Below are 25,736 nucleotides of genomic sequence, written 5' to 3' on the forward strand. Positions count from 1 at the left end.
GAGTCTCATAGAGTTGCTGCGCACTAAAAACTGAAAAGATACTTTTCTTCTGTTAGAAGAGAAAAAGATTTATTTTAAACAAAAAATATTTTGAAATATTTTTATGATCATAAATGTAAAAACCCAGTTCTAATTCGGGATGAAAAATTATATCTATCTTGGTTCCAAAGAAATTGTCCTTTAAAAGCAAAATAAATAATAAACTCCTTTTATATCTAATTTCCAATTCCGCGGATTTTGTCTTTGATACCAGATAAAAAAATTAAGCTAGTAAAAGTGGCTGACTCAGATTATGACATCAAAAAAATTTACCAATAAGAGGCCAGTATCCACTGTAATTGACAACTGGTAAAATTTATAGTGGCCTCTTATTGGCTAATTTTTGTTGACGTCATAATCTGAGTCAGCCACTTTTACTGGCTTCAAAAAAATTTATTTTAAGATTTCTATTTTTGTACCCTATTACTTGTAAATAATGTTAAAAGGATCAAACATAAAAAAAACTTAAATACCAAAACTTTTTAATATTTTCTTTGAAAGAAAATACGTTTGTAGTAAAAATGACATTCAAAATTAAATATGTATATTTATAAGAAATGATGTTATGAGATATGTAATTTTTAATAAAAACAAGGGTAATTATGTTGATAAGTAGCGAAACCCCCAATTTTTGGTGTAAAATGTCGAAAATGTTATTTTTGGGTGAAATTCAAAAGTTTTTTTTTTGTGTGTGGGGGGGGGGGGGTGAATTATAAAATGGTTTAAACGACAATTTCTCAAGTTATATATAAAATATTTATAGAGTACCTACTAGCTGTGTTACTAAAGTATACAATATGAAAAAGTACCTGTTTGTAAGATGTGATAACAGTTATTCATTGCATCGTATTATAAACAGCTTTCCCCAGATATAAAAATATACAGTTATAAGATCAAAACCAGTTTTGTTAGCCCCGAGATGTCGAAGTCACGGTCTAACAAAACTGGTTTTAATATTATTATTGTACATCTTTTTGGTCGTAGAAAACTGTATCTAATACGATACGAAACATAATTTTTCGGTATGGCCTAGGACCGGTTCTAATCCAGCGGATAATATTCATTTTCGAAGCCATACTGGAAAATTAACATAAGATTAGGTATATTTAGTAATTACTTATTTGCCAGGTAAAAACCAGGGCTTAAAACTAACCATACCATACACACAGAAACCTGAATTTAAAAATGCTTGAATTAATTATTTTTTGGCTTTTGTGATAATCCAAAAATAACTTTTCTGTGAATAAAAAAAATCAAAATAATAAAAGTATAACCAGATTGTGGAACATAGCAGAAAAAAAGATAAAATCATAATTTTCATTTGTTGAATAGTTTAACTCCCTTTTAATTAAATTTTTGAAGAACAAAACTGTTTCTAGTTTGCTTACTAAACATATTAAAATATATTGGGGGTTTATCTTTTTTTTTCTTTTTTAACTTAACCCTTTACAGTCGGGCCCCTTGCCGCACCTTAATCGGTCGGGGGGGGGGGGGGGGCGTTCAACGCCCCCTCTAATTATCTCAGTTCCTATTAGAGCTAGAGGGCTAAATTTTTTTGTGCAAGTCCCCTGTTTGATAATGAATTTCCGACCTTTTATAAGTCTAAGTCAATTTTCGCTTCCTTCACCCTTTTATTTAACAACCTTTGTTTTTAGGTCTTTTTTTATTTAAAAATTTCAAACGGCTGTAATTTTCTTATTTTTGAAGCTAGAAGAAAAATTTTTTCCCAGAAAATGTTTATTTTTATGTAAATTTTACATTAGAAATATCAAAATATAAATTTCAGCGGCCGCAGCTTTACTTGGCAGCTGCCAGCTGCCGCAGTCGGCGGTCGGCGGGAAAACGGCGGCGGATCTTCATGAAATTTTAATTCATTATGTAGACATGTAAGAAAAGCTTAAGTTTAAAATTTAAAGTCTCTAAGTCAAAAATTGCGGCCACAGGAGCCTTTTAAAGATTTCTGGAGACCTGGAGGATCAGGACCTGCAGGATAATACCTGGAACCTAAAAGTGACTTGAACACCTGGATTTCATATAAGGATGTACTTCTAGAGGATTTTTTTGTATTTTGGTATGATAAAATACTTTGTTTTAGTCAAAAAAATATTTTTGCTCTTTACCTGGATGACCCTGCCAGGTTTGCTGGCATCCTGTGCCCGCCAGGATGGAGATATTCAAAAAATTCCAACTCTCAGTTATGTGTCATACCCATACTTAAAAAGTCAAGCAGTTTGGGCTCTTTATCTTTCACACACAGAAAATGAGATAGGAAAAACCGGATGGGGGGGGCGTTCAACGCCCCCCCCCCGACCGTTAAGGGTTAAACATATTTGTCTGGCCTTTTTTAAAATAATTGTATATGCTATTGTTCATTGTAATTATAATTTTATTTATGATATAAGATATTAATTAAACAAATTGTAAAAAAATAATTAAATATTTTGAACTTTAAATTATTTTCAAATATAAAACTTTTGTGTTTCATCTTTTTTTTATACTAATAAATGAGTTGTTTGTTATAATGCATTTTAGTAGTGTAAGCTTCTCTATAACTAGGGTAAGTCCGTCTATATTATAATTAAAAAATTGGAATTTATTAGTCGTCACAACCCAATCCCGTTAGTAAAACCTTTCCCTTTCATTTTGTGATATATGCAATTTAAAAAGACGAATTTCAAGTCTTAATATTTTAAAAACTACATGGTAGAAAATTGAAATTCTTTCAAATATATGCCATATAAATGTAGTTTAACCAATTAACCTTTGGTCTTTTGTAGGCGTTGGTCTTTTGTAGGCGTTGGTCTTTTGTAGAGTTGGTCTTTTGTAGGCGTTGGTCTTTTGTAGAGTTGGTCTTTTGTAGCAACGCCGGAAAAAATATGCGGTTCTCTAAATTAAGTTCAAATGCATTTCGTGAAACTACCCCTTTCATGTCCTAGCCAAAGAGTCATCTATAATAAAAAGTTCTTTTATATAGTAAAGCTAAGGAAACACTATCTCCTAGCCAAGATAATCTCATAGGATTTGGCCCGATTTGCTTTCTTGACGCTTTTAAATTACCATAAGTATGAATAAATTGATATGGTTCCACGCGAAACGTAAAAGTGGACAAACGCAGGAGTCCCAAACGTCGGAGTGCACAAACGCAGGATTTATTGGTACAAACACAGGAGTCCCAAAATTTTTTTTTTAATTTTGATTTTTTTTCAATTTTGAATTTTTTTATACAACCTCCCCCCCCTCCCCCCCCTCGGTCCCTTTAAGTTTCTTAGTCAGGTTAGGTTAGGTTATAGGACAGGGGGCTGCGGCTAGGGGGCCGAGCGGTGCAGCCATAGTCATTATTTTGTAGACAGGGGTATAAAAAAATTCAAAATTGTCATATTATTAAAATAGCGGACACTACTAGGTTTTACTAGGTTTTTTAGGCAATGTCCACTCCGACGTTTGGGGTAGGACCATTGATATCTAAACTATTGACATTGACATTGTTTGTATTCAAAGTAATAATTAGCAAAAATACTCTATAAGAATGGTGTATCTGTTTTGAAAATTGCAGAAACTTACTTGTTTATTAACAGATTTATATAAACAAAGATTAGATTTGTCTTATTTAAAAGAAAGGGGTGGGAACCACATTCTTAAATTTCAGTTTTAAGAAGAAAAAGTAAAAAAGAAAGGGGTGGGAACAACATTATTAAATTTTAGTTTTAAGAAGAAAAAGTAAAAAAAAGAACACTTTTTGGTAGCTGAAGCCTAATTTTTTTGTTTGGAAGATTTCTCTAAGGATAGTAGAGTAACCGCTTCAAAATGTATAAAAACTCAGGACTTTACTGAAAAGAAGAGCCATATCAGTCTAGAGGGTAGCGAGCTCTTACGGTAAAAAAAACACAGCAGGATTGTAGTATAGAGATGCTATGCATTTACTTAAAATTTGGTGGTTTAACCTTCTGTCTATGGGCGTGCTAGAGGGTGTTGTATAAAGTTAGGTTTCACCATGGTTTTATATGGAAAAGCTTTGAAAAGTAAAGCATTTTATTGTTGCAATATCATCAAATGTTTTGATGATTTCAAACTGTATTGTAAAAGCTTTGACACAAAATTATATTATTTTGATTGAAAATGTATATTTAGAAAAAGGGTTGGTAACTTGTAATATTGTTATTAGTTTAATTAAAGTTCTTTTGCAATTTACAGCATTTTGATACTTTTCTGCCGTGTTATTTTATTTTGACCTTTGAACTCAACAAAGCATTTGATGATATTGCAACAAAAAACTATTTACATTTCAAAGTTTTTTTCTTATAAAACCATGGTGATCCCAACTTTTTAGTTCATAAACCAAGTATTAAACATATAATATATTCACAAAAAAAAATACTATGGATCAATGCTGGAAGGTGCTTAGAATCACTTGCTCTCGTTCTTGGATAGTTTTTGCTTGTTGGTTATACCTTATTCTGGAAAGAAACCACATAAACTTGAAAATCTTGAGGTCAAAACTTGTCTAAAAGTTGTAACAAAAAAAAGGATACAACAGTTAGGTAATTAAGCATATCTTAAACAAGTACGCAGCTAATATATAAACAATGAACGATAAATTAAACTGTCTTCTTTTTTATATTTTTCTCATTTTGTAAAAATTACGTTTTGGATAGTTTTAGGCTACTTTCTGTTCATTCTTAATTAGGGTTGGCAATCCGAATCTAAAATCCGTCCAATTTTTGGAATCCAGAATCCGAATACTATTTTAATAGGGGATTCGGACTGTTAATCGTTAGGCTAAAATTAGCGTCTTGAGTATTTTTGGTCCGCATATATATTTTAATTTTTAACAAGGTCATTTTATTAAGAAATAAAAAAAGTATTTTAAAGTTTCTTCTTAACTACAGGTATAATGGCATCCGAAGATGCATTTTTTTGTATATATTTTCATTGCACTGTAGCTTTTCATGCTTATTTTAGGATAGTTTAGGTTGAGTAAGGGTTAGAAAATGGTTGCTGTAGGGTCTAGAAAACGAAGAAAAGCTACTGTGAAAATATGAAAAATCGCAGCTTTAGATTCTTCCCAGTACCCGATAAAATTTAATCCCTTAATTTATTCTAAAAATGGCCTTTTAAAATATTGCTAAAATCTGGAATCCGTCAAAAACAAGAATCCGGAATCCACTGATTAATCCGATTCATTTTTGGGCGGATTTTTGTGAGAATCCGAATCCGGACGGATTGCAAACCCTATTCTTAATACTATATTGCAGAGCTCACATCAATTTCATTTATTTGGCTATGGGGTGTTAAATAGATTCATTGCCCTAGATATATTAATAAATCCAACTTCAAACTAAATTTCTCAAAATTTTTTTTTATATTTTAATACATACCATATATTCAAATAATACTAAAGCGACATAATTTTAAGACAAAATAATTTCTCAAACGCTATCTTCAGCCTATTAAGTTGCTTTAGCCCTTTAGAGCCAAAATATTTACACGTTAACCAATTATAAAGCCGGAATGTTCATAAACTGTTTTCTAATAAAATAAATTTGTCAGCTAGACATTAGCAAAGCTTTTGGTTGAATTTTCAGGTATTGTTAACTTGACAATTTTTTTGTCTTAAGTTCTTTTTAATAAGGAATACACATATTTAGTGATTAATATCGTTCTACTACTGTTTTCAAGCCTTAAAACTCACACCTTTACAGTATTTTAGCACTACCTACCTCTCCCTTTGTTGCAAATAAACAGAATCGGTTTAAATTTAGAGTAACTTCACTGATAAAATCAAACATATTATATAAAAAAAAGTTTATTACTAATATAAGGCTTATAACATTTACTGATGGTTATTTAACAATGACTAAGAATTTATATAATAAGAATAACATTTTTATAATAATAATAATATAGTCGTTACTGATGGTTTTTACTGATGGTTAGATAGACATACTTTATAATATAATTACAGTTTTATATTGCCATTTAAATAAATCTACTTACTACTTTAATATTAACCAGACAATGTGAAGTGAGTTTTTAAATACTAGCATTACTTTTCGTGGTTTGATGTTAAAACCTAGGGCTTTGCCGTCGTTTTTTTTGCAACAATCTGCAGTTGCGAAAAGACGAACACTTTCATTCAAAAAATCCGCAATGCTTTCTTAGTAATGCTTGTATAATAAGTGAAAAATATATTCAGCGATTTTTACATGTAAGACAATTAGTTACATATATATATTAATTATACATTATTTTAGGTGTGATAAAAAGCATTTTGTGCTGTTTTAATGATAAATATTAAGTAAAATCACATCAAAGTAAGGTATACCTATAAAAATACCAAGATAGGTGGATATATAGGTACACCTACGTGATTCAAGTTAACATTGTCTTAAATTAAAAAATCTCTGATGTTTTAAGAGATAAATAGAGAGAGAGAGAGAGAAAAGTGGAAAATGTAGCAATTTTAAGAGATTTTCTGAATTCTAAACATTTATTGGAGAAGTTAAAAGTTTAATTGAATAATAAATTATAAGCCTTGAATAAATATATATTAAGATTTTTTTAAGATATCAATATTAAGAATCTTTTTTAGTATAAGACTAAAAATGCTTATTTTTTGTCACTAGAAGTAAGAAAATTTTTAAAATAAATCATTTTTAAGCCTATACTAAAAGTTGATAATGCTAATAATTATTGTTTAGACTAATAAAATGTGTGTGTAGGGGTGGTGAGTCTCCCTCTCTACTTTTGTGGTGGTACCCAAGCCTCAATTTTGGGCTTGGTGGTTGTGTACGGCATGTACGCATCCTGAAACAGACAATAATAAATTTAGTATTATGAAGAAATGAATATAGAATGCGTGGATATTTGACAGAGGAAAATATGTCGTCAATTTTGGTTGTTAACATGTAACTCATTTATTGGCCATTAGGTTCATCCAGTAAAGATGGGGTAAAGGGATTTGGGGAGGGGGGGGGGCAGGCATAGGGTATCGTATTTTAGCAAGATGGGAGTATCACTTTTTTAGAGTACATGAAAATCTGGTGCAACATCCAAGTAACTATATATATATTGATTCATGAAGATGAGGCGTGGACCAGTTATCATTCTATCAGTATGAGGTATAGCCAACAAGCGAAATAAATCTAAAATAATATTAAGGGGGAAAAGGAAAGATAAAAATAACAAAATCTCTTTTTTATTCTTGAATTAATTCACTTGTTGGTTTACAGCTGATTCGATATGCAATTTCAAGGGTTTACACCGACTATATAGCTATTTATGACCATTTCTATTAGTGATGGCAATCCATTGAATCCATTGAATCCGGATTCTTAAAAGAATCCGTCGAAAAAAGTGGCAGATTCCTTGCGGATTCCAGATTTTTATTTTTGGCGGATTCCGGATTCTAGCAGTATTTTAAAAGGCTTTTTTTACATAGAAAAAAGTGCTACATATGTCCTAAAAGTTATTGTGCTTGGTATACTCTATGGGACTGTGTATATTTTGATGTCATGTGACCACTGTACAGCCAATTAGAGGGCTTAGTTGACGGTGAGTGGATTACAAGCTCATCATGTGATCGTTGACTGTCCAATCTGAGCTTCGGATTCCAAAATTGGCCCAAAAATTGGGCGGATTCCGGATCCAGATTGTCAACCCTAATTTTTATGGTGATTAAAATTTCAAATATTCTATCTAGTTAGTTTTTACTCTTTCTCTATACACAACACACGCAGACAGACAAACATCCTATTACTTTTTAATTATTGCAGTTTACTGATGATGAAAGAGTTATCTATTTCAGCAAAAAAGGATATATTTTTCTTTCGCAAATAACAATACGGTTGTATAAGATGTCTTTTTTATATTTAATGCAAAAAAAGATTAAAAAGGGGTTCGTTTTACAAACTTAAAAAATCATGAACCTTTTTCTAATTTTCTTTTAAAAGTAGTGTTTCTTTTCTGTGTATATCCTTTATCAACACATTAAATTATTCTTACGAGAACAAAGACTTTACAACATATTGAAAGGTTCAAGTTAATCCTTTTCAAAAACTGATGGAAAATTTTGAACTTTTAGAACTAAAAACTTAAATCTTTCCTTTCAAATATTTATATTAAAAACTTTCTTTTTGCCTCAAATACAAAACAAAGAAAACAAATTGTGAATTTTAAGAAGTTTTTGTTCATAAACAAAAGCTTAGGTTTCTTAAATTCTTATCATATTTTTCTTATTATCATGAATTTAATATTTTTCTTAACTTGTTCATATGGACGGACAGGCGTACGGACCAATGCTATTTATAGAGTAGCTTGCATTAGCTACTAATAAAAATGAGACATTTATCAGCCCATCTAAAATGGCTTTAAAAATCAATAAAAACTATCCCAAAAGGTCTTTTTTTTCAAAAATGTAATAAAAAAGTCTCGTAGAAAAAGGCATAAATTGCCTAACTGAAATAAATTTAAAAAAAGAAAACGTTCATTTCTCGTTCAAATGCTATTTTAAAAAAGAATAAGGGCTGCAATGTTTTTAGGCGGTGTCAAAAACTGTTTGTGAACGAAAAAACTGCAATTAATTACATAAACTTGCTTTTCTGTGTAAAATCATTTTTGGTCTATTGTCTTATCCCTTAAGATACCTACACAGTTCTAAGTAGCTAAAATATTAGTGTAATAATTCCTGTAAAATTTTCTTTTTCAGTAAATATCCTTATAATAAAGTAAAGGATCTCTGTCTGTTTGTCTATAACAAAGGATCTTGCTAACCACAGAACCGATATGGTTCTCCCTTACAATGTAGCTTCTCATAGGTCCTGGGAAGGTTTATAACTTTTGGGGGGAAGGTAATTACTTCCCTTCAATGAAAAATCGCCCCTAGAAAAAAACCTCTTGAATCCCCCCCCCCCCCCAACACCACCTCAAGTGCCCCTTGAAGCCTCCAGGGGGCGTAGCCAACAGTATTTACATACAGTAGGGATATTTATCCAGATCCTTAATTTCTGGAAATTTGTTATTGGGCTGCAAATTCTGAGAATTTAAAATTGATATTAAGACTTGGAGCAGACAGATAAGAGGATATCACATTAATCATGGATTGGATGACAGAAAATTTTGTTTTCCCCAATTTTAAAGAAGCAAATTGTACAGTTGTAAAGTAACACCAAGGTTATAAACTATTTGTCTTAAATTCTTTGGGTTTATTTTCAATCTTGATTAGTTTGTGTTTGTTTGGCCGTAGTTCCCATAAGTTCTGGTCGTAAGTAATCACGTATTAGAACAAGACTCTTGCGTATAGCCACTAGAGCCAGCTCCAATGATCTGACATGTTATCTCATGAGAGCTCCTCTTTATATACAAATCCTAGCCAATTATGGCAGGTGTCCAAAATTAAGCCACACAATAGATAATAAGGTTTGCATTGTCCTTATTAATATATGTGCTTGCTAATTAAGTATTTCCCTTCTTACTTAACCAAGGGGGAAGTTGCATGAATATATTGTTCCAGAGAAAGGGGTAGTTTCACGAAATGCATTTGAACTTATTTTAGTGAACCGCATTTTTTTTGCTAGTTAATGGGTTAAACTATATTTATATGGCATATATTTGAAAGAATTTTAGTTTTCTACCACGTAGATTTAAAATGTCAAGACATGAAAATTGTCATTTTGTGATATATGCAATTTAAAAAGACGATTTTCAAGTCTTGATATTTTAAAGACTACGTGGTAGAAAATTGAAATTCATTCAAATATATGCCATATAAATGTAGTTAAACCATTACAAGGAATAACTATGCAGTTCACTAAATTAAGTTCAAATGCATTTCGTGAAACTACCCCTTTTAGTCACTAATTGAGGACTTCAATTCAAACTCTCATCCCCATAACAAGATGCATTATTTCATGTAAAAGTTTGTGAAACTAACAGTTTCCAAATGTGAGAGCACAAACAACAATTTATCATCCGTTGTCTTATCCCTTAAGATCGCTCAAATTTGATACAGTACTATTGGACCTAATCGTCTTTTATTTAAAATTTTCTATTCAGATATTCTTTTCTTATGTTTTTCTTTGAAGAGATAATCTGATATATCTGGAAATTTCATCCATCTCTTAGTTTTTTGGCAGGGAATGTGGAAAAAATGGTTTCCACATGATAAAACTTAAACATTAAATCTGATTCAGGTAGGTATATTAAAAAATCTTTTTTCATATACCTATTTTTTAGCTATCCCGGAACCGGATACAGAAGCAGATATGGTTCCGGACAAATATGGCGGCTCCAGCTCCACAACACTGGTTTACACTATGATACTTTTCTCTGTCTTATTCTGTAAAAATCTTGTATTCTTGATACTGAGTCTTTCTCAAAATAATATATCATATTTAAGATAGAGAGAAATGATTGCGAGATTTATTTCCAAGTTTTATACCTACAGGTTTTTAGAGGCAAAACTTCATAAAAATTAAATGTCAGCCTGTATGTCTGTTGATTTCTATGAACAATGAGCACCCAGTTTCTAACTCACTTGGTTTGTCAGTCTGAAGGTAATGCTATGAAAAACATCTATATCTCACTTAGCAGCCTGTTTGTCTATCCATAATACTATGAAGATTAAAGCATTCCTCTAGAAAAAATATTTACTCGCCATTTGGCTATTTTCTAGACAGGCAGCTGAAAATTTTTGTGGATATATCTTTAGCCAATTAGAAACCAGTTTTGGAATTGGTAGAGGAGAATTATTTAAAGTCTATTGTCCCCTTTTCTCTCTCTGACCTATCCTTATATAAAAGTAGTAGCTAAGGAGAGTACCACAACCCTTCCAAGATAAATCGCACCTAGAAAACAAGATTCTTTGTTACTTCTTATTAAAACTTAAATTGGAAATAGGGTATAACTCCCTTCCTATCCCTACCTCAAGTGTCCCTAGAGGCCTAATATTATATTGTACAAACAATATATGATCTAAGAATGATCTCATGACAATATATATATTTTATCTCAATATTCAGCGTGGAGATACAGATAGAAAATTATTAATATTTCCAAAAATTGTGACCATTTCTAAAAACTAATATATATCTATTAAAATTGCTGAGATAGGAAAATTGAACATTATTATATTAAGGATTTTTTCCTCTTTATAAAAAAGAATGATAACATCCATATGTACTATATGTACATTAAAAATGTTCTTATTTTAGATGACCAGAGGTACACCCATGTTTTTTCCCTATTACTGAAAGTCTTGTATTTTCAGATAATACAATAATGATAGAATCTTAAAGCTCAGGATTGGAAAAGTTTTTTTATCACATCATTATACCTACATATTTATTATATATTTAAGATCAAAATCAGTAGATAGTTGTAAAGTTACCTTACAAGGATTTTTAGAAATGACAGATAAATTCTCTGATTAATGAGGTGAGACGTTATCAGGAAATATTTATCCCTGATACCATAAGTTTAAGTATTAATAGCAAAGCACATAAAAATCATTAAATAGACTGACAAAGTGGGATATAGAGCAGATCTTCAGTTATCACAACAAAGAAAAGAAACCTTTAAAATCTTGAAAAGTTTATGCCTTTTAAAGTATGGCTGACATACAGACGGACAAAACAATGTAGAGAAGACGAGCAAAACGGTAGTTTCACGAAATGCATTTGAACTTAATTTGGTGAACTGCATATTATTTGCTAGTTAATGGGTTTAACTATATTTATATGGCATATACTTGAAAGAATTTCAATTTTCTACCACGTAGTTTTGAAAATATCAAGACTTGAAAATAGTCTTTTTGTGATATATGCAATTCAAAAAGACAATTTTCAATTCTTGATATTTTAAAAATTACGTGGTAGAAAATTGAAATTCTTTCAAATATATGCCATATAAATGAAGTTTAACCAATTAACCAGAAAAAAATGTGCGGTTCACTAAATTAAGTTCAAATGCCTTTTGTGAAACTACCCCTTTAATTTGAATCTTCCCCCATAGCGTTAAAGACGACTGACTGAATGACGGACAGACAAATTGAATTATTAGACTAGCTACTAAACAATATCTTAAATACAAAGTTGAATGATGTCTGCCCTTTCGTCCGTCTGAAGCTTAAGATTTCAGTAACCACTGAACTGATTAGATTCTACTCATCAGGGAATATATCTACTGGTCCTGTGGTAGTTTTAAGCTATTTTCTTGGGGGGGGGGGGGGGACATCCCCAAAAAAAACAAAAATCCCCCCCGTATTTTTTAGGTAAGGTCTTTTTTTTTGGGTAGGTACCAATCCTTAATCCTTTTTAAAAATCTTTGGGCAAAGCCCCTAGAGGCTAGGAGGCGGGGCGAAGACACTAATCATGCCAATCATTTACCCAATTTTCAGTATTTTTAGGGATCTTAAGACACAGGGCAATTAGATGGATGTTTAATCTTATTTTAAATAAGATTCTGTAAATTAAACTTACTTGGGTTTAATTAAGTTTCAAAAGTTTTAAATCTTATCATCATAATCTACGGTCTAATCACCTCTCCTTGCAATTTTTTAGAGGACTTGTCATTTGTACATCCCTCCTCCCCCACCCACAACTATGACATAACATGTAGCAAATCCGCCCAGCCCAACACAACAGTGTCATAACTTAATACATTAATATGTTTCCTAATATACGACATTAATAGTACGGCGAATGCCTTGGCTCCAAACAGTTGTCTTTAGGACGTTTTGCAGCGTAATCATGCATTTCAATAGCAATTTCATTATTTAGAAATATCCCAAACTGGTTTTCTCTAAGGTTATCAAGGTTAAAAAAAAAGCTAGTTCAATCAAGAACAATGATTCTAACGAAAGATTGAACAAATAAAATCTAACAATAAGTGTTTTTTTTTCTTTCCTTTATAACAAATAATTAAATTTCTCCATTGTTTTGCCATAGAAAAACATGGTTAGGACAATGGGCGAAAATTAATGATTCTCTCAAAGTTCTCAAACTTGGGGGCGATAATTGTAGAAGTATATGTAGTTTTGCCAGTAACATTGTACTTTATTAAAACAACTTACAAAAATTGCGGATCATGCAAAGAAATCGAAGTAGGGGGTTTCGTCGTATTTTCACAGTAGCTTTTCTCCTATTTATAGCCCTTGCGGGGGGGCTCTAACCCTGCGGGGCCTATTTACTAACCTTGCAGGGCAATCATTACCATTTTGATAACTTATCAAAGGCTACTGTGAAAACTGAAATACTACGAAACCCACTACTTCGTTTTCTTTTCACAATCGAAAATTTATGTAACTCCTTTTTTGTCTGAGTTCCTTTGAGTTGATTGCGAAAAGAAGCACACCCACCTACCCCATTTTTATTCGGATTCGCTAGAATATGACAAAATAGTATTTGTTTCTTCTCTTTAAATCCTAACATATTCTTATATATTTGTTAAATTCGAGTAAATTTTAAAAATGAGGAAAGGTAGGTACCTACGTTATACAGGAATTAAAAAAAACGTCAAATTTCCGGAATATGAAGTGCTTAGGTAATAACGTTTGAAGTGTTTCTTCAATATGACAAAAAGTGAATACTAGTTAATTACATTACAAAAGGTACTTTAAAATAATAAGCAACTAAAATTGTACTTGTAAACTCCTAGAAATTAAACTGATAAACAAAAAATATATTAATTTCTTTTATGCATTCTTAATTAAAGCCAAGCATTTGATAGTAAATTTAACCCTATCTATATTTTTGGCTTAGATTCGGGATCTCCCCTTACATTATATTTTCTATTTTGCTGTTCTACTTTTTGCAGTCATGATTACAAGCAGGGATTTCAGTAACAAGGATGACAACATCCATAAGTAGCAAAGCACAATTAAATTCATGGATGGACAAACATACAAAGTGAGTTATAGACTAGATAGAAAATAAAGAGAGAAAAGAATAATAAACTGATATACAGAATATCAAAAGTGCCAGGAAATGATGAATCATGCCAAATGTTGCACAACTAACAGACTAACGGTCTTATTTATATACTAGGTACAAGTTGTTATAGGTAATCTTCACAAACAAAATTAACCACTTATCCTAAATAGCAGCCGAGAAATTCAAATTTCCTAATTACCCGTAAAAGATTCAGAATAAGACGTACAGACAGACAGAAATTATGAATTGTAGAATAGCTTGGCAACTAAAATGTACTTATTTATAGGGATGGGAATCCGTCGAATTTTTGGGCCGGATTCGGATTCCGGATTCTGAAGGAATCCGTCAAAAAAGTGACGGATTCTTGCGGATTCCGGATTCTTATTTTTGGCGGATTCCGGATTCGGATTCCGGATTCTAGCAGTATTTTAAAAGGCCGTCCGTCACAGAGGGATAGCTTTTTCGTTAATTTATCACTATGTTACTTGGTTGAAGCCTTGATTTGTTTAAAGTGTTGACTTCCAGCATAACTAAAACATTTACATCACATTAGTAAATTTAAAAATTTAAGTGCTACGTATGTCCTAAAAATGTGCTTGGTATTTTCTAATATATTTAAATTAAATTTAGCCTACCAATTTAGAATCCGGAATCCGCTATAAAAAACGGATTCCGGATCCGGATTCGGATTCCAAAATTGGCCGAAAATTGGGCGGATTCCGGATTCGGATTCCGGATCCGGATTCCCATCACTACTTATTTACCAGCATAAAGGCTAAAAGGTACCAAATAATTTCCAATATATTTTATTGTTATTGGTCTTTAAACAAAATATTAAGATACGCTGAAGTAGATAAAAGTATTCAAATATTAACTAACAAAATAAAATAAAATAATGCTTATATAAAAGTAACAGGATGTTCGTATTTCTGTGTGTGTACCGAGGATTCTCGCTAACGACTTAACTGATATGGTTTTCCTTTACATTGCAGCGTCTCATAGGTCCTTATAAGGTTTATAACTACTTGGGTCAAAAGTACTACCACCCTCCCAAGATAAATTGCTTTAGAAAATGATCCCCTAAAAATAGTTTTTATTGTATCTTATTTGAAAATTTAAAGTTGAGGGTCGACCCCCTCCCCCTTCACTTAGGTGCCCCTAAAAAGGACACATTGTCAATATTTTGCAGGTCTTGTCAAGCGAAAAATTAGGGAAGTGAAAAACAAACTTGAGGTACGGGGATAGAACTATGGACTGAAACTTAATATTCCACCAAATTTTATTTTAAGACTTCAAAATAATTGAAGAAAGATTTGTGTGTAGATTAAATTATCTTCAATCGTCCCTGAGAAGAAACGGAGGGAAATAAAGGAAAGTAAAATGTTGGGGTTTCTTTCATTTCCGTTCATGCATCGATCACATGAAATAAATAAATCGCAAATTATTTTAATAGCACACATATTTCTTTCATTTGTTTTCAATTTCATCATCTTAATTTTCATAAAATAACAGGATGTTTGTCTGTGCCTTAAGATCTAGCTAACCGCTAGACCGATACGATTCTCTTTAGCAATAAATCTTCTTTTAGGTGCAACAATGATTTATAGCTAGTTTGGGGGAGAGCATCTCCACCCGGCCCTCCCAAAAGATATTGCTCCGTGGTAAAAATACCAACCGCCACCCATTTTTACTTTTTTATCTTTTTAATGGAAAGATTAGGTTCGAGAGATGTAGCCGCTAGTTATGCATATCTTATATGTTTTTTTTTAAATATGAACATTATGAGCATGTGAATATGTGCGGAAGTAAATGCACACCTCACAATATTAGTGTGGGGTATAGAGTACAAAGTTTGCGTGAATCATTGCATGTCAAAACCAGCTAAAATTCCCCTAAATTCAGCAATATAAGGCATGGGGCCTCTTTGCTAGTATTAAATTTCTACCAATGAATTTTATAAATTGTGTGTCACTTAAGATCTTGTAAACGGCTAGGGTTGCTTTCATTTTTATTTATAAGAGTTCCTTGTTCCTATGTTCAAAATTTAGCAATACAACTTTGCATATTTATTCGCAAAAAATTAGGAAAGGGGGGATCAATGTTGTTGTAATCAATGTATATAAAAACTCAAAACATCACAGGAAGCCTATTCAACTTGTAAAAAATATATTTGATAGTAAATTTTTAGTTTTGTTTTTCTGTGGTAAGTAATGAACTACCAACATAAAAGATTTAATTGCGTATAATTACTACTTTATTTTACGACTAGCGGATACGCCACTAAGTGCCTCGAATTCGATAAATAATTTGTCTATGTTAAGATCAGCTGTTTTTTATTCATGTTTCTACGATACTGGCGCCGCCCAACGAGAATTTTTAAATATTTTTAGTTTTTTCTCTCGATGATTTCTCTTTGGGTGGTGCTACCCTCCTCCAAAATAGTTATAAACTTTCAGGTCCTATGAGAAGCTACCCTGTCAAGGAAAACCATATATTGGTTTAGTGGTTACAATAGTCCTCCTTAATTTTTTGTTGCAGAAATCATGTCATTGTATCACTGCAATGCTGCCAGCAGTAATGTTAATATTAATGGAAAAATATATGAATTAGAATTTCTTTTTTTAACCACGAATTGTCTTTCAACTTAAATAAGTATGTTTATTTATGCATCATATCTTTAAAAAAATATTTATTTAAAGAAGCCTTATAGACCATTTATTAGAAGAACTAAAATAAAGATCTTAATATAAACCACAGTAATAGTTCATAAAAGTTACAAAATTAAGAAAATTGTTATCATTCAAGAGCTTACCACAAAAAATAGTTTCTTATTTTATTCTATGTATTCTAGAACCGACAATTGGACCAAATAAGCACCCCTCTTCTCGACCTCCAAAATTGTTATGGACTAAAAAAAACACCAGTTTCCTAGCCCCTGCAGAAGGATCAAACCCAATTGAATCCTATCCCCGCCGGCAGCGTAGTGGAGCCTAAGCCGGGAGCCGTCATATTTTGCTGGAGCCGGAGCCGTAATTTTCGTTAAAAACGGCTCTGGCTCCGGGTTAGCTAAAAAAAGGAGATTTTTTTTATAAATTATAATTTGGTAACTCTGTTGTGTCTTGTGCAAATGCCTCTTTTAAGTTTTTTCAAGTCCATTTTTTATCAAAAACTGAACTTTTAAAACCTTCAAAAGTCAAAAATAGACTTGGCAAAAAAATAAGTTGCGTTTCTTTTTATATTTTAGGTCGGAGCCGGAGCCGCACCAAAATGAAACGGCTCCGCAACGCTGCCCGCAGGTTACTATCCCTGCAGGGCTTCCCTTATACAACCTAACCATAAATAATCATCATAAACACTTTTTTAAAAAACTCAATAAGTTTGTTTGTGGTCCAAAAACCGGTGAACGTGAAAAATGCTAATTCCCTTTATGCATTAAATGAAGTGTACATAACATTTTTATAAGTCAAATCATTTTGCAAACACAAGCGTTGCACAGCAAAACTATATTTTTTCCAGTAACTATTTGCAAGTTTTATTAATTTTTTTTACTTTTAATTCTAATGAATAAAAGTGATTTAAGACTAGAGATGGACAATGAGGATTAAGTATCCAGATGACTGTCATTCCAGCAATATTTTGAAGACGGCTTGACCAATTCATAATTTTCAAGTTTTGTTTTTTTCCAGGACAAACTTATTGGAGGGGGGGGGGAGGGGGTTAACACCCCCAACCACCTCGATGATATGCCCTGAGTTGACATTGTTCGTGGAAAATTGTCTATAATACGATACAAAATATGATTTGCAGTAAGTCAATGTATTATCCTTATAAAAAGTAACAGGATGTGTGTTTGTGTGTGTGTTTGTATGTTTGTACCGAAGGATCTCGCTAACCGCTGAACCGATCGGGTTCTCCTTAACAGGGTAGCTTCTCATAGGTTCGGGAAGGTTTATAACTATTTTCTTGGGGGGTGGAACACCCCCAACACCCCCCCCCCAAAAAAAAAAATTTTTTTTTACTTTTTCTTTTAAAATCTAAAATAAGAAATTTAATTATTAAATTCGACTCTCTCCTCAAGTCCCCCTAGAGGCCTCTAGGGGCGTAGCCGCTAGTGTGTCATTAAAGTAATTACCTAAAGTTTTCATTTTAGCACATATTATCAAAAAGTAGAAAATTATCACCTTGGAACCACTGGTGTTGATTGTATGAGTGGCCATCCAATCATACTTTACTGGAGGCTGAAAAATAAATAAAAAATCAATTGAAGCTTATTTTAGGATATTATTTGGTGTTTTTTTTTCCTGAACTTTGGCTAAAATGTGGCAATAACAAAAAAATCAATCTGAAATTGGCCGCGTAATAATGCAAGATTTGCTTCAAAGATACACCAAACTAAGACCTAATGTTGTAACCCGTCCTTATAGTTTTGTTATGTACTTAAAAGAGCATGATGAAATCGGCAGCTAGCTAATCAACTCTTGTCTAGAATTTCCAACCTTATTGTTTCAAATGCATTTTAACTAGACCATTAGCCTGGATAATATCACGACTTTTGTCTTTGAGTCTTAACTGCGCATGAAATTAAGTTTCGTCTCTTAGAAGGCCTTTTGCCAAGACTTTCTATAAACGCTAAGCCCCTGACATAACAGCAGAATACTCCATTATTAACCCTTTGAGTTATAATGCGGCATAATTCGAATCTTAAGTTTAAATTTTCATAAACTGGCAGTAAAACGGACGTACAAACAAAGTGTTTTATAAATCAGCTGCGCGCTGCTTAATCAAAAACTTACATGTTCAATTGGGTTCTTATCAGTCTTGTAGTGGAGCCAGCCGAACCATTCTGCCGGTACCATGGACCCGTCATAGTCAACATTGTGCTTAGGGTTGTAAATGACCCACCTGCAACAAAAAAGGATTTTTTAATGAAAGATATCAAGTCAAAAAGAGAAAATTAATGTTCAGCTTTCAGTAAAAGGGACTGATCATTGTAGATAGCATATCAAAGGAATACTTGAGGTAGATATAAAAGTTCAAGTATTTCATTATGTGAAAGGAAATTTTAAAGTAGATGTATAAATCAAATGCTCTGCTAAGGTCAAAAGAACACAAAATAACAAAGGGAGCGGTAACTTTCGCAGAATTCCTTGGAGATGTGTGTTTTAAAACTTTAAAATAGAGTAGAACTCAAAATTTGACGGGATATACTGGTTTTCGGTGGCAGTGGCGGTTTTGCCATCGTTTTTTCACAGTTCTATATTGTACTGTATTAGAGCAACTGCCATACAAAATTTTATAGTTCTACTCCTATTTTAAAGTCTTAAGACACTTAACTTTACAGATGTCTCATTTAAAATAACTAATTACAAGGGTTTTCTTTACAAGATACTGATAGCTTCGGGGTTTAATTATGTTACAGTAAAAATTTGAGATTAAAGCAATTCTAAAACATCCAAGACGACCCTTACATCAAAATTAATCAAATTAATTTTTTTACAGCTTAGGGATACATAGATAGATAAATGATAAATTAAACTTCCCCCAATTATGGTAAACAAAAGGGAGGAATAGGTTGCGCTAAAAATCCGTAAAGGTTGTGAGTTTTAAGTTAAAAACAGTAGTAGAACGATAAAAATTGTGTTTTCTTAATTTTTTTTTGTCTATAGTTCTTTTCAATAAGAAAAACACATATATAGTGAATATTATCGTTCTACTACTATTTTTAAGCCTTAAAACTCACACCTTTACGGATTTTTAGCACAACCTACTCCTCTCTTTCTCAATTATTGACCTATACTAGGTAACAAAATCTCTATCCCATAATTATAAGCGACCATGGAAAGAACGACGGTATTTTCAGCTTATGCCAGGTAATGAAACTATTAAATTATGCATAAAATAATTTTGTAAATTTGAGTTAATGATATAAATCTTTTTATGCGTATGTTGAAATATATAAATAGTTTTGGGACTATGAAACTAGACAAACTCCTAATCTTATTAAAACTTTTCAAATGTTATTAGTGAGTACATAGAATTTTTAATAAGGACGTAATAAAATTAAAAAATTGAAGTTCTTTTTAGAATGCAAGAAAAACAGGATTAAAAGCATAAAAAGTTAAAGTTTTAGTAAAATCCTTTGATCAGAAACCCCTATCCCGCCCAATTGAAAGGGCTATTAAAACATTAACTTTAACCATGAAAATAAAACAATTTATCTAGATATATCATTATGTTTTTACCCATATATAAACGACAACCGCTTTACAGAAATCTTTAAATGACTTTTTAGTTTCCTAGGAAGATTCTAAAAATACAAAACACTTTATTTTATAGGATATCTTAATAGTTGTTTAGACCTTCTTTAGTACTTTTTAAGATTTATTTATCTAATGGTTTTGGTAAAATCCTTTCAATATAATTAGTTATCGACCTGACCGTAAATCATCCCTTTTTTTGTTGAAATTTTTTTTTTGCTATCTCCTTGAGATATAATAAACCCTGCGGAGCCCAAAATGATAGCATTACAAATACACTTTTCTCATAGATTTTAAAAGTATTTTAGAAAGGAGTGTTTGAGGGGGGGGGGCGGCTTGTGGATGTTATACTGGTGATTTTAAGCTTTTAGTAGACAGAGTTGTAATAATTCTATAGGTATTAATAAGAAATTAACTAAGTAAAGTAAAAGGAACATACAAAATTGTAATTTCTACTAGAATCAAATACAAAATATAAATGTATTTCTTGTTTTAAAACTCTCAAGAATGTTTCTAGTAATTTGTTATGACTGCAAGGTTTGTACTTTCAAATAAAACTTGGAAAATTAATTTCAAGAGTTTCGGAGATCTTTTTTGAAAAAAAAAATATTTTATTAATCAGTATTTTGTATCTAAACTTTCCCATTCATAATGTTTATTATTATTTAATTAGGAAGAGGGGTACAGATCAGATTAACGCCCATTATCTTATCCCTAAGATACCTGTTTATGAACTACTCTTGAAGGGACTTACTTGCGAGTTATCTATAATACAAAGTAGAACGATGTCTGTCCGTCTGTCTGTCCGTCTGAAGCTTAAGATCTCGGTAACCACTGAACCGATCGGATTCTACTCTTGAGGGTATATACCTATTGGTCCTGTGGTGGTTTTAAGCTATTTTCTTGTTCCAAAAACCAAAAAATCCCCCCCCTTATTTTTTATTTTGCTCTGCTACAGGCTGCCGCAGGCTGCCCTTTATTATTTTTATTCCAGCATTTATTTTGAATGAAAGAATAGCAACATTCTCTCACTAAAAACAATAAATATTAATTTTTTTTATCACCTCTTGGGGCAAAGCCCCTAGAGGCTAGGGGCGAAGCCGCTAGTTTAGTATATCATAGCTTCTTAATCTTCTTAGTATTAATTTGGAATATTATGTTGAAAATATCAAATAATCTTATTCAAGATTTTCCAACAAAATCAATTAAAACCAAATTAAGTAATATATAAAATACTAGTGGCTGCGCCCCTAGCATCTAGGGGGACTATATTCGAATGGATATGGAAGGGCAGAAAAATAGCCTAAAACCATACAACAGGCTCATTCACAAAATTAAAATAGTAAAAACCATCTGAGGACCTATAAGAAGCTTCACCATAAGGGAGAACCATATCGGTTAAACAGTTAGCGAGATCCTTCGCTACAGACAAAACAAGCTTATTACTTTATATAATAGGATATTTTACACTTAGAATTAGATGCACAGGTGCTACACAGAATTTCAGTTCCAATAATATGAACTTATATACTTGTTGATTCAATCAGATCAGAGAGTAAGTTCCCTCTATAATTTTAGGGTAACGTGTGAATAAGTAATTTTCTCAAAAGCTATCTACGATAGATGTCTAAAATTTTCTTGTGGAGATTCCTAAGACCAATGCGCATCCTATTAATACATCAATTTGTCCGTTGGTTCTTTCATTGCGCCGTGGCAGAGATCGAAATTCTATGCACTATTTCATGATCAACGACAATCTACTCAAAATTCACCGTTTATCAGTTTGGCTGTTTCTGATATTTGAGCGAATTATTTTTTATCTTTAAGCTTCGCTATTTGTGATTTCTGCCTTGTTAATATGTAGTTAAAAACAAATAATTGAAAAAGAAAATCCACCAATTGTTAAAACTTACTTACAAAATGATTATAGAAAACCAATACAGAAAGAATCAACAAGTAACTCCACGAGGTCAAATAATGATAATGGGAATATAAAACTATTGATTGCATTTATTAGTAGAAAAACAGTCATAGTATGGCTTCAAAACCGATAAATATCCGCTGGCTTATAACCAGTTCTCACCCATACTGAGAAATCATGTATAGCATAGAATTACAGACAATTTACCACGAATATTAAAAATGAATTATAAAATTAATGCCAGTTTTGTTACCCCGATTCTAGGGAGCCTCGGTGCTAACAAAACTGGTTTTAATCTTTAAATTTTTCATATCATTATCCGCGGAAAGCTAACTATAATACGATGCGATAGATAACTATATAATCTATAACGAGGATTGTGCGTATGTGAAAACTAAGTGTTTTACATCTTTTTAACCTTACATTTTGCTATCTTTCAATCCTCATATAAAAGTAATAGGGTGTCTGCATATGTGTCTGTTTACACCAAAGGATCTCGCTAACCGCTGAACCGATATGGTTCTTCTTTACTTAAAGTACTATAAAGATTTACTACCTAGCATAGGTATATAATAAGATATAGATTTCATTTAGTATATCTTAGAATTAACAAAAAATTTAAAAAGACTATAATAAAGACTTACGAACAATAATAAGATTTGGATTTCATATGATATACCTATTATAAAGGGGGGGGGGGGGGGGGGGAGCGAAAGTGACACTTTTTGAAACCAAAACTAAGAGTCAACAAAGGAACTGAACTAAAAAAAGGGTTACAGGTCTGAGATTTTGCATGGCAGTTGCTTTATAGGGGTACAATATGGAACTGTGAAGAAACGGCGGCGCAACCGCCGAAAACCACCGTAATTTTTGTTGCCTTTTCTCGGCGGTTTTCGGCGGTTGCGCCGCCGTTTCTTCACAGTTCCATATTGTACCCCTATAAAGCAACTGCCATGCAAAATGTCAGACCTGTAACACTTTTTTTAGTTGAGTTCCTTTGACTTTTAGTTTTGGTTTCAAAAAGTGTCACTTTCGCCCCCCCCCCTTTTTTATGACAAAAAACAATACCTTAAAAATAAAACATTATAATAACAACAATTAAAAATGTTTAAAAAAATAACAAAAGTTTCATAATGGTTTTAAAACTGATTTTATATCACTAACTTTAAAATAAAAGTTTGAATAGTTGAATGATATGACTGTAATATTAGAGTGAAGGTATTCAACTATCTAATGATCTAGTAAGAACCAGTGGGGCTATACTAAAAACAAAATTGCATAAACACAGAGATAAAGGATTGGTAAATCTTTTTTAAAAAATCTAAATAAAACGTAAACAAGGATGACAACATCAAAAAAATCATAGATGGAAATTTGGACAAGTAATTTAATGAGCAGTTGTTCAGTTACAACAGGGAAGGTCATTTTTTACAGAATTCTGTAAAGTTAGTTGTTGGGTTGTAGTCAAATATATATGTACAAAATGGTCCATAATTAAGAACAGTTTGACTTAATAAGTGCATTTGACTATAACCTAACATCCAACTTTACGGAACTAACCGAAAAAAAGTATTTTTATATGTCAAATATTTATATTTTAGTAGCAAGACTGACAACCGACGGATCAAGTCAATCATTTACTGCATGTTCAATGGTATGAGGAATATTTACAAAATATTTCAGCCGTTAATTTTGATTAGCAGCCGAGAAAATCACATTTCTTCCAAAAGCGTTACACTGACAGTCGGACAGATAGAAGGATGGACAGACATACAAAGTGAATTATGTTATTGAAGAGATTACTTTTTACTTAGACTTAATATTTGTCCTTTAGACTTAACCAAAGCGTTGGATATTTTAGTGAGGGTATTTTTTCAGGTATACCTGTTCAGTGTTCATGGGATCTTACTGGACATAAACACACACAAACAACTTAATACGTAATATTTGAAAAATAAATAATTTTCAAAGGCTTTATTCGATTGGATAAAATAAATCCATTAAAAAGCTAGGACAGTTCCATTTATTGCTGGCCATTGTACTGGAAGAAATATCGATAAAAAGTTTTAAGTCTCCAGAGGAGCTCTAGCGAGGGGAAAATTGGTTATATAGCACACCAAACACTGTGTAGAGCGAGCCAGAGAAAGGTAAAAATATTCCATAAAATAAAAAAAACAAGGACAATTATGTCCGTTTTCCATTAACACAGCAATAACAAGATTCCAGCTTAAAGATTGTATCTATGTTATGATAATATAAAATATTCAGAGCAGAATTAAAATGTTGATTACATGAATGATATATCAAATATATACAAAGAAATTACCTATTTTGTTCATACGAAACTTAGGTACGTTTCCTAAAAAGTGTCTATAGAGCATTGAAACGGAACCCCACCGCCCTTCTATGTTAAATAAATTGAAAATAAAGGAGTTAAGGAGCTTATCTGCTCGACAAAGCACTTTGAGGGATAATTCTTAATAATATCATTTACCTATGTACTATTCTCCCCCCCCCCCCCCCCCCAGCATTTCCTCATAGAAATTATAAGCTATTAAAAGGGCAACATTATTAGTCAGTTGTCCTATCTCTCTGAAAAAAATCTTTCTTGATAAGACCTATTCCTGTTATCCCGATATAGAAAGGTTTGTGTCATAAACACTCCTGCATAAAAATAGACTTGGAAATAATATCAACCTTAAAATACTGGTTTAAAAACAAACTTTATGATGGTTTCAAATGCCAAAATATGATCCAAAAACGCAACTATCAATATCAAGAAAACTAAACTATAATACAGTAGGAATAGAGATAAACTGTAGATTGCCAAAAGAGAAACTGTGTAAATATTGAGATTACAAATCAAATACAGTAACAAGGAATACAGGATTACTGCAAAGATAGCGTAAAATATTATTAGAAAAAACTTTTATATTAAGTTAGCTTCCTAGAGTCAGCTATTAAGAAGTAATATTGAAATTAACGTCAAATAAATAATACTACGGAATTTTTTATGTGTCTTTTATTGACTTTTAATGCATTTAATGTTGATAATGGAATAAAAAAATATATGATATGTCATCATGAATTGGAAAAAAACTAGCTTAAAAATTATTAAAATTTTTGTATGGATGCATTTTCATAAGCAAATCTTTTCTACATATATAAAACAAGCATCTATTTAACAGGAAGGTTATTCTTATGAAGTAATATTTAAGAGATAAGACGATAAATTGAGGCACCCCCTGGAAAAGTTTGGAAAAACCAACCAAGATTTAAATAAAAAGCCACTGTTTTTAAACTAACAAATGGAAGAACTAGTTTATGATAATTTTCGCCCCCCTCCCTAGTTTTTATTCTTCTTAATTCCTCTGATATTTCTTGCCAATAGTAAAAACGGATTGTGCTAGTCGTTAATTTGGGCATGTTAAAATCGTTCAATCTACACGCGGATTCCTAGATAAGTTGGAAGGAGTAGCATCTCAGAAATATTAACCAAAAAGTCAGCAATTCCATTAAAAAACATGTTAAATCCAGTTGTAGCTACGCGTTCATATATGATGTCATCATTTTTTACCAAATGGTTTAAAGAAA

General features: G+C 31.9%; 1 protein-coding gene across 2 annotated transcripts in view; it reads right to left on the reverse strand.

Annotated features, from left to right (window-relative positions):
• Positions 1-5,833: 5,833 nt before the first annotated feature.
• Positions 5,834-25,736, reverse strand: part of ND-B17.2 (NADH dehydrogenase (ubiquinone) B17.2 subunit) — a 397,876-nt gene continuing 377,973 nt past the window's right edge. For both annotated transcript variants that reach the window (XM_080148415.1, XM_080148414.1), the window contains exons 5-7: positions 18,758-18,866; positions 18,146-18,202; positions 5,834-6,843 (exon numbers count right to left, since the gene is read on the reverse strand). In XM_080148415.1, the coding sequence (XP_080004541.1) occupies positions 6,778-6,843; positions 18,146-18,202; positions 18,758-18,866 (232 nt within the window). In that variant the 3' untranslated portion in view covers positions 5,834-6,777. The remainder of the gene's footprint in view (positions 6,844-18,145; positions 18,203-18,757; positions 18,867-25,736) is intronic.

Source organism: Acartia tonsa, chromosome 14, assembly GCF_053477335.1.
Source record: "Acartia tonsa isolate MP-2025a chromosome 14, ASM5347733v1, whole genome shotgun sequence".
Lineage (NCBI taxonomy): Eukaryota > Metazoa > Arthropoda > Copepoda > Calanoida > Acartiidae > Acartia > Acartia tonsa.